The following is a 10,132-nucleotide window of genomic DNA, read 5'->3' as shown; positions in this document are numbered from 1 at the left end:
AAGATGGAGGGAAAGGAGCTGGAGAAATGGTTCAGTGGTTAAGAACTCATACTGCTCTTGTAGAGGACCCAAGTTCCCAGCACCCACAGTGGGCAGCTCACAGCCGCCGCAAATGCAGCTCCAGGACGACCTCTGCAAGCACTCACATACACAGAAACACAAATACACATTTTAAAAAACAACCATTCGGCAGACACTGCAGAGACTCCCATTTCTCCTCAGTTCTTCTAAGCATCTTTCAAAGGATGTTCAGATGAAGGCTCTAGTTCCTACAAGGCTGTGGACAAGAAGTGAAGCGCAAAAGTCACCGGGCAGCTAGGTTCCTAGGTTGGAGGGCACACTCTCCTGCTCCATCTCCTGACGGTGACTGTGAGGTCACCATAGAAAGACAGGCCAGCCAAGGGTCTGGAGAGTTTCTCCAGTACAGCTAGGACGTCCTTCTCAGCCCTAAGCAAGCCCACCAAGCCATTAACGGAGAGGACCATCCACCCCCACACAGCAATAAGCCACGATAACACTCATCCACCTCTCGTGCACGCGAACCCTATAAAATCTAGTGTCCGAATCTCGCGCGATTTTGCCACGGAGACCCCGGAGCTTTGGAAGAGTCAGGTGACCCCCGAGACTCCGCCCAGGTGTTCCTGACCGCCTTGCGCAGGCGCGGCGCGGCAGAGGCGGCTCGCGCGCAGCTTGGGTTGCCGAGGCTATGGGGCTGAGTCGGGTCCGCGCGGTCTTCTTTGACCTGGACAACACACTCATCGACACGGCCGGGGCGAGCAGGAGAGGCATGTTGGAGGTAACGTCCCCGCGCCGTCGCCCTCCCCTGCCGGGCCAGCACTCCGCTCCGCACCCTCACTCCCCCCCGCTGCGAGCCCGTGGAGCTTCTTTCCCGCGCGTGGGGCCGGGTGCTGGACTCTGAACTGCCACGACTGCAGAGTCGCCGTCACCTGCGGTCACCCGGGCTTGGACGGCGCGGGACGAGACCCCTCGCCCTCCTCTTGCTGCAGCCCCGCGCGAGATGGGCTGCGGTGGGTTTGGGGGAAGAGGCTCAGACAAGGCTTTGGCCCAGGAAGTTATATAACTCTGAGAGGTGGGCCTGGACTTAACCTACCTACATCATAGCATTTTTTTTTTCCTTGCAGGCCTCCCTGTGGCCTTCCGGGCTTTCTGGTGCTGAGACCCTCGGCACATAAAATGCGAAGGGGACAGTCTTTTAGTGAGGCATTGCTGATCTGCACCCTCCTAACTATAGCTACAGATGTTGTCGGACATCTTCCTTCTCCAGTCCTGCTCTTAACCCACCCCTACTTTCCATCCCCTGCCTTCAGCTTCAAGGAAAAACCGAAGGAGTATCAGATGTGGAAAGCCCACTTACCAAAAAAAAAAAAAAAAAGTCTGCCCTTTCAATACTAAGGGTCCTATGCGTCATCAGGTAGTTTTTTGTTTATCTGGATCTTAAACCTTTCGCATTTCTTGCTGCATTGCACCCACTGTTTGTTCATGTCGGTCTTTAAAATTTTTTAACCCTACACCTCTCTTGGACTGTGCTTTTCTGCACAGCAATGTTTTAAGGAAAATCGCCACCCGTTGTCTCCATCAGGGCTCTCTTCTCTGTATTTCCAAATCCACTGACTGGGACGTAGCTTCTGTCTCTGCCACTAGAATACAATAGGCTTGCCAAGTGGTTAGGTGGCTCCCAAAGTGCCAACGTCACTAGGTATTTTGAATTGGGGTGTGTGTGTTATTTTCTTGGTTCTGAGGTTTGAACCTACCTCCTTGCCATCCTAAACAGGTTCTCCCCTGAGCTACTTCTCCCCACACTTGGAATCAGCTTTCCACGCTGTCGATTGTCCCTTGCATTCTGACACCCTCATACGTTACATACTTCTGTGTGCTCTGCCTCCATTATCTCAAACTGCAGACAGCGCACACTCAACCGGTGCTCTTATCCAGCTGAGGCCCGTGTTTTGAAACTCAGGTTTTGTTTTAGGCTGGTTCTTGTTAAGTAGGTTTATTAAACCTCACATTTGAATCACAGTTCTCCCAGTACTCGGTGCCTCAGCAGACCCCCCTGTCTATGCCTAACCTCAGAAATTTGAGCATTAGTCTGCATAACACTGTCAGGTAGCTTTCATGCCATACATGGGAAGATTGTAGCATCCAGCGCTCATTCAGTGAACTGTGTCCCCATCCACTCTTGTCTCCCAGTCTCGCTTACTCTCCCCTTAATGACAAAAAGGCTCATCCTATGTACATTTTTGCTGTAGTCTTATCTCCAGGCTGACCACATCCAATTCATCTTTCACATCCCTGCCACAGTGAGTTTTGGGTTTTACTTTTTAAAACAAAAAAAATTGATTTGGGAAACAAGGCAAGAGTATCCCTTGAGCTCCAGAATTTGAGATCAGTCTAAGCAACATATTAAGACTCTTATCTCACAACACCACCACCCCACAATGGCATTGCCCCTTATTTTTTGCTTCCGACATCCCTCACTGCACCTGTCAGAGGACGTTATCATCTTAATTTTTGCAGCTCATGCCTACAGCAGGATCCTGAGTTTCCTGAAAGGGGATATGCTATCTCAATTATCCTTGTTTGACATGTAATAAATGCTGAATGAATAGTGGACGGTGCATAAGAATTCATAGCTCCAGTCTTGGCTCTTTTACCTCCTCCTTTACTTATAAATGGTCTATGAAGTTAGCAAAATTAAATGCTGTGAGCATTTTATCTTGTAAGATACAACATTCCTTATAAATTTTGACCTATCCCAAAGTAATATGCCAGCTGTCATATACCATTTTGAATGATTTCTGAGGGGCTAGGAAGATGTCTGGCCTTTGCCTTGGTGAAGGAGTATATCAACTTTACTTTCCAAAGAACTATATGGGGAAGTTTTTGCCACTCTTTTAAGGCATATGTCTTAGTTGCTGTGACAAAGTAGCGTGTAAGAGAAAGCATTTAATTTAGGGCTTGTTTACAGTTTCAGAAAGTAGGACTGTGATCACCGAGGTGAGGAGTTGGATAGCCAGCATGCAGGGTGCTGGAGCCGGAGCCAAGAGCTCACATCTGACTTGCAAGTTAGAGGCAGAGATAGCAAGACTGGGCCTAGCTTTTGAAAACTCAAAAGCCCACTCCTGATGATAATATCTCTTCCAACAATGTTATATCTCCTTGTCTACTGACTGGAAATCAAACATCCAATATATGAGCCTATTAGGGCCATTCTTATTCAGATTACAATATACTTTCATAGTCAAGAGGAAAAGGCATGAATGTATAGTTCCTCATTGAACAGATTTTTTTTTAATTAGGTATTTTCTTCATTTACATTTCAAATGCTATCCCGAAAGTTCACCATACCCTCCCCCCCACACTCCCCTACCCACCCACTCCCACTTCTTGACCCTAGCGTTCCCCTGTACTGGGGCAAATAAAGTTTGCAAGACCAAGGGGCCTCTCTTCCCAGTGATGGCCGACTAGGTCATCTGCTACATATGCAACTAGAGACACGCCCTCTGGGGGGTACCGGGTAATTCATATTGTTCCACCTATAGGGCTGCAGACCCCTTCAGCTCTTTGGGTACTTTCTCTAGCTCCTCCTTTGGGGGCCCTGTGTTCCATCCAATAGCTGACTGTGAGCATCCACTTCTGTGTTTGCCAGGCACCGGCATAGCCTCACAAGAGACAGCTATATCTGGGTCCTTTCAGCAAAATCTTGTGTATGCAATGGTGTCTGTGTTTGGAGGGTGCGGCAGTCTCTAGATGGTCCATCCTTTTGCCTCAGCTCCAAACTTTGTCTCTGTAACTCCCAGAGTGTTTTGTTCCCAATTCTAAGAAGGGGCGAACTTGAACAGATTTTTTTTTAAAAATCATTTGTAAATTAAATGTCTAATACAAATAGCTATGAACATGAGAAATGCATGTACAGGTGTGTTAGAAGAAGTAGAGGGCCAATGTATTTCATTTTTAAGGTAGATTCATCACATGTGGCATTAGTGAGTGATGTTTGACTTAACTAGGAATAACCAAGGATGCTGAGGGTGTAGTTCATTTGGTGGACTGCTTGCCTAGTTTTCACAAGTCTCTGGTCTAAGCCCCCAGAATCATAAAAACTAGCCATGGTGGTGTATGCCTGTAATCCCAACATTTGTGAGGTAAAAGCAAAGGAATCAGGAATTCAAAGTCATCCCTCAGCTACAAAGAGAGTTTAAGAGCAGCCTAGACTATATAAGATCCTGTCTCTAAGAACATTTTATTTAAAAAGGAAAAACAAAACAAAAAAATAGGTGGAGTTGGCCATAGAAATGGCTCAGGAGTTAACACGTGCTGCTTGCTCCTCCAGAAAGCCAGAGTTCACACCCCAGCACCTATGTTAGGTGCCTCACTTGTACCTCCAGCTTCAGGGAATCTAGCCTCCATAGGCAGCCCCACACATGTGGTAGACATGCATACATAGAGATACATAAAAATCTTAAGCCGGGCGTGATGGCGCATGCCTCTAATCCCAGCCAGCACTCGGGAGGCAGAGGCAGGCGGATTTCTGAGTTCGAGGCCAGCCTGGTCTACAAAGTGAGTGCCAGGACAGCCAGGGCTACACAGAGAAACCCTGTCTCGAAAAAACAAAAAAAAAAAAAAAAATCTTAAAGTAACAAAAGACATTTAAATTTCTGGGCTGTTAAGCAATCATCGTGTGTGTGTGTGTGTGTGTATATGTGTGTGTGTGTGTGTGTGTGTGTGTGTGTGTGCGCTCGCACATGCGCATGCATGTGAGAGAGAGACAGACAGAGAGAGAGAGAATTTAGCCCTTTAACATCTAAATCACAGGTATTCAAAAAATAACGTCTCTTAAAGTAGCATTGTTACCTAGTTCTCAAACTAACCCTCACAGGGTCTTGCAAAATCAGTTACCTTAACTCTTACTTGTGACAGTGACTCTAGTTCCAGGTCCAAAGAGTGGACAGTAGAAAAGATACATCTTTCCATATACATTCAGAGTGGTAGAGTTCTGACGTGAATGTATTCTAATCTAGACTGGTGCTTGCTCTCTCATTTCAGGTCCCCTGGCTTCAGGCCTGCAGGTACCTGGGGCCTTCATTACATCGGTGTTTTTACAAACCTGTCTTACTCACCTACAGTATGTCCTCCACACCTTCAGGTTAGGGGCCTTTGTCCTCCACCTCCAATTGAGCCCAAACTTATTCGCAATGAGGGGTTAGGAAAGTAGTAAGTGCTGATTCACCTTAAGTGGTACCCCTGTTTGAGCTAATAACATGAGTATCTGATAAACATTTTTTTTCTAAAGATGTTAATATTTTTAGGTTTATTTTTATAGGCTCATAAGTGTGCATACACATGTATATATACATGTGGAGGCTGGAAGAGAACCTCTCCTATGTCATCTTCTCCTTGTAACAGGCTCTCTTCTTGGACCAAAGCTTACCAGTTAGGTTAGACTGACTAGCTAGCGAGCCTTGGGTATCTTCCTTCTAGACTTCATCAGAACTGGGATCACGAGCATTTGTGATTGCTCAGCATTTTCCCATGAGTCCTGGAGATTGAACCCTGGTCTTTGCACTTAAAAGCTAAGTTCTTTACTCACTGAGCCAACCCACCCCACCCTCAGGCTCCAGCTGCGTGATGGTAAGAGTAAAAATTGTACCCATATTTGAATGCTTAGTCATCAGGGAGGGACACAGTTCAAAAAGGATTGGGAAGTGTCACCTTGTGGGAGTAGGTATGTCCTTGTTGGAGGAAAAGTGTCATGGGGTAGGCTTGGAGGATTCAGAAGTTTGTGTCAGGCCAGCCTCTCTGCCTGCAGGTCAGGATATGGCTATCAGATCTGGCTCCAGCATTATGCCTGTCTAATTCCCATCATGATGATAATGGATTAAGCCTCTGAAAGTAAGCAAGCCTCCAATTAAATGCTTGCTTTTGTAAGAGTTGCCTTAGTCATAGTTATTCTTCACAGCAGTAGAATAGTGGCTAAGACCAATGGTAACGTGATTAAAATGCTGTGATCATAATAAACAAATCTGTGACTAGTTGCCATGTAGCAGCAATAATATGACTAATGGGAAAATTAATTAAAGATGCCATCAGGAAAGATTTTGGAACTTAGGGGAAGGGTATGCTGTGCCTTCAAAGGTGTTTGACCCCACATTTACAGAGTCTCAGGAGTGAGGCTATGGTGTTGCCAACTGCAATACCAAGACATTGGGGCATGGTGGCTTTCTGTTCTGTGTCAACTAGGCCTGTGGCACTTTACCATGTAACAGGGGGCTGCTGAAACTTTTAGAGTGTCCTTTGCTTATAGCTGAAGAGTAATTGAATTCCATACTGGTTTTGTTGTTGTTTGTTTGTTTGTTTTTGTTTTTAAAAGATGGTGGCAAGACCATGGAGTTGAAAAGGCTAGTTTTTTTGTATTTTTGCCTTAAATTCTTAGGACTGATATATTTTTCTTGATTAATAAAACTTTTCTTTTTGGAACCTGGAGCAAGATCACTGTAAGTTCAAGACCTGCCTGGGCTATAGAGTTCACACAATTGATTTACAGAAATAACCCGAAGTACTTCCTTTTCCTGTTAGAGGCATTTATATACTCTTAAGGAGAGAGTCTATGCCTTACTAATACCTTGCTCCTTTCAGTGCGTGGAGTTTTGGAGTGAACAGTTGCCACCTGTTCCCTGTGTCCTTTGTACTTACTGGATTGCTTTGCTGCAGCAGGCGTGTTGTTTGATGGTGACACAGAACAAGAGCCTTATGCATGCCAGCAGCCACTGAGCAGCAGCTCTCCCAGCCATCAGCACAATGCCATGCACTCATGCTGAAGATCAATATATGACTTGGTTGCTATGGCTGACTTTAGAAGTACATCCTTCAATTATAGGTAGTTCATTGGGAGGGAATCCTAGGAAGGATGTTGGCGATAAGAGAAGGGATGGCTGTTATGTATCTCAATGATCAGTTGACTGCTGGAGTGAGACACTAGTCCTTGAGGTGACACTGTAGAACATGCTTCAGCTGTTAAAGAACAATGAAGGTCTGATGTTTGTCCAAAATTTCTTTCTCTTGTTGATTGATTGGTATTCCCTCAATAATACTTGAGCCCCAGTCTGAATGCATGGATGCAGCTGTGGACAGGCTTGCAAGTGTCGAGAAGTCACAAACTTAGAATATGAAACATTGGGCATATGTGGGAAAATGGATGCAGAAGAGGTTTTGGCAGCATCTGTTCAAGGACCCTCCAACACATCCATGCCTCCCTTTTGGCTCAATTTGGCTTATTTGGGGGGGGGATCAGAATTCCATGCTTGTTGCTTCTGTGTAGAGTGAGTTAACCACCTACATCCACATTATCTGCTTGTCAACTCTTGTTTTAGGTATGACTTCTCTGCCAAGCCTCATTAAATTACTCTTGAGTTCAGTTTTACTTCCATAGTTCTTGTCTTTAACTGTCAACAGCACCCAACTCAGCATCAATTTATAATGATTATCTGTCTGCTTCCTTTTCCTATGCAATGATACCCCAGAAATCAGTACATACTATCAGGCCAGCATGTCTGCTGTGGAAGTAGGCTAATATGGATTCAAATTTCAGCCCAGGAAAATTTTTAACAATGCTGAACTTACTGTCTTTTCTTGAAAGGCGAATTGTAAGGTTATAACAGAAGTTAAGAAAATATGTACTAATTTAGCCATAGAGCTGGCCACGTTCCTATCCTTGGTAAATGTTAAGAAATAGCAATGTAGTATAATAGAGCTGGGAATGTAGCTCTGGTATAGAGCATACCTAAGTGCCTAATGAAGGCCCTTGGTTCTATTCCCAGTACACATTCATTCATTCATTCATTCTGTGTGTGTGTGCGTGCGCCCGTGCGTGCGCCCGTGTGTGTGTGTGTGTGTGTGTGTGTGTGTGTGTGTGTGTGTGTGTGTGAGTGAGAGAGAGAGAGAGAGAGAGGGAAAGAGAGAATGCTTTTCAAAAAGTATTAAAACGTTTCACTAGATTTAAGTGAAATTCTTATTTTCATGTCTTCATAACCAGTATGAAACTTGGTAGGCTACCAAACAAACAAAGGCTTGTTTTTGGCCTTATGTGAAGAATTATTTTAGACTAGATGCTGGGGACAGAGACATAAGGAGCTAGGTGGGTGGAGCAAGACAGATGATATATGCATTATTGATTGTGTCGGGGGTATAGAGTCTTTAATTTGGCCAGATCTCTCTAGAGATGGTGTGGTAATGGGAAGAAGTCGCTCCTTCCTAAGACATGACTGTTAGAGACGAGGTATGCTGACCAGGTTATTTTCCTCTGCCTAGGTAATAAAGCTCTTACAATCAAAATACCACTACAAAGAAGAGGCTGAAATCATCTGCGATAAAGTTCAAGTTAAACTGAGCAAGGAGTGCTTTCACCCCTATAGTGCCTGCGTTACAAATGTGAGGACTTCACACTGGGAAGAAGCAATCCAGGAAACCAAAGGAGGTGCTGACAATAGGAAATTGGCTGAGGAATGTTATTTCCTGTGGAAATCTACACGCTTACAGCACATGACCCTAGCAGACGATGTCAAAGCCATGCTCACTGAACTTCGAAAAGACGTCCGCCTGCTCCTGTTAACAAACGGTGACAGACAGACTCAGAGGGAAAAGATCGAGGCCTGCGCCTGCCAGTCTTACTTTGATGCCATTGTTATAGGAGGAGAACAGAAGGAAGAGAAACCAGCCCCTTCCATATTTTATCACTGCTGTGATCTTCTGGGAGTGCAGCCAGGGGACTGTGTGATGGTTGGTGACACACTGGAAACCGATATACAAGGAGGCCTCAATGCAGGACTGAAAGCTACGGTCTGGATAAACAAGAGTGGAAGAGTGCCGCTGACATCATCACCCATGCCTCACTATATGGTGTCTTCTGTGCTAGAATTACCTGCTCTCTTGCAAAGCATAGATTGCAAAGTCAGCATGTCTGTGTAAATACAGAAGAGCACAGGGACCATGTTCAGAGCCAGTTTCCAGGGTTAGAACTAAGGGAAGCTAAGGTGTTCCTGTATATTTGGTTCTATTCTGAGAATAATGTGAGTGAGGAATTCATAGTCCCCTGTGAAGATCCTCCCAACCCTGCTGCTGCTGATAACCATAGGCTTGTGTTCATATCCGAAATCCAGGTTTTAATCGTGTAGTCCAAAAAACTTGAAGAAAGGCAAAATAGCTTATATGATGATATACAAATACTGGTTTCTAGAGTAGAAATTGATTTTTTTAAAAAAAAAATAGATATTCTAAAATAGAGATTCAGGCAGCTGAATCAGGACAATATAAGTACTAAATCATACAAATCGAGACATTTCATAGTGAAATTTTGCATATTTTAGGCAAATTTGTTATAAACATTGTGCCTACTTTCAATGTATATGTTCTTAATCTGTTATCTAATTTTTCTGCATGACTTTTGGAGGGCTGAATTTTCTGTGGCGTGAACATGACATTGTTATAGTTTGGTGAAAAACTATTAAAAATCAAACCGTGGTGCTTTTTTCCCACACCGTTTTCATCCTTTTAGAGTGATCTTGTGGCTCCTAAAGAGTAAAGACTACCTTCTCTCCTGCACACAGAGGAGAGGATTGGACATTTTGCTTAAGTCAAGTGCTAACCATGTGGCACCAAAAGTCATTTTGTTCCTTTGGATTCACAAGAAGAAAATTACATCTATGTGCTCTGAGCAAGTCGTTTCCCCACTAGTCTGATCTCTGGTGACTAGTTCACCCAGGTGACCAAACTAGTAGAGAAAGTTAGGTTTAAAAGCTGCACATGAGCCAGGAGGTGGTGGCCCACACCTTTAATCCCAGCACTTGGGAGGCAGAGGCAGGCGGATTTCTGAATTCGAGGCTAGCCTGGTCTACAACGTGCGTTCCAGGACAGCCAGGGCTACACAGAGAAACCATGTCTCGAAAAAAAACAAAAACAAAACAAAACAACAAAAAAGCTGCACATAGTGGCGCACACCTTTAATCCCAGAGCTCAGTAGGCAGAACCAGATGGATCTCTAGGACCAGCCAGAGCTACATAGTAGTCTCAAAAACAAAACAAACAAAAAACGAATACTAGAATGGCTTTCACTGTTACCTCT

At 44.6% G+C, this 10,132-nt stretch overlaps 1 protein-coding gene across 1 annotated transcript; it reads left to right on the top strand.

Moving 5' to 3' along the window:
• The first annotated feature begins 639 nt into the window (after positions 1-639).
• Positions 640-9,556, top strand: Nanp (N-acetylneuraminic acid phosphatase). The gene is made up of 2 exons (XM_021155530.2): positions 640-796; positions 8,323-9,556. Exons 1-2 carry the CDS (start codon positions 707-709, stop codon positions 8,977-8,979), a joined length of 747 nt encoding a protein of 248 aa, XP_021011189.1. The 5' UTR covers positions 640-706; the 3' UTR covers positions 8,980-9,556.
• Positions 9,557-10,132: the final 576 nt, after the last annotated feature.

The sequence above is a fragment of the Mus caroli genome, chromosome 2 (genome assembly GCF_900094665.2).
Source record: "Mus caroli chromosome 2, CAROLI_EIJ_v1.1, whole genome shotgun sequence".
Classification (NCBI taxonomy): Eukaryota; Metazoa; Chordata; class Mammalia; order Rodentia; family Muridae; genus Mus; species Mus caroli.
Note: the sequence above shows the minus strand (reverse complement) of the source record. Positions and strands in the feature narration are given on the sequence as shown.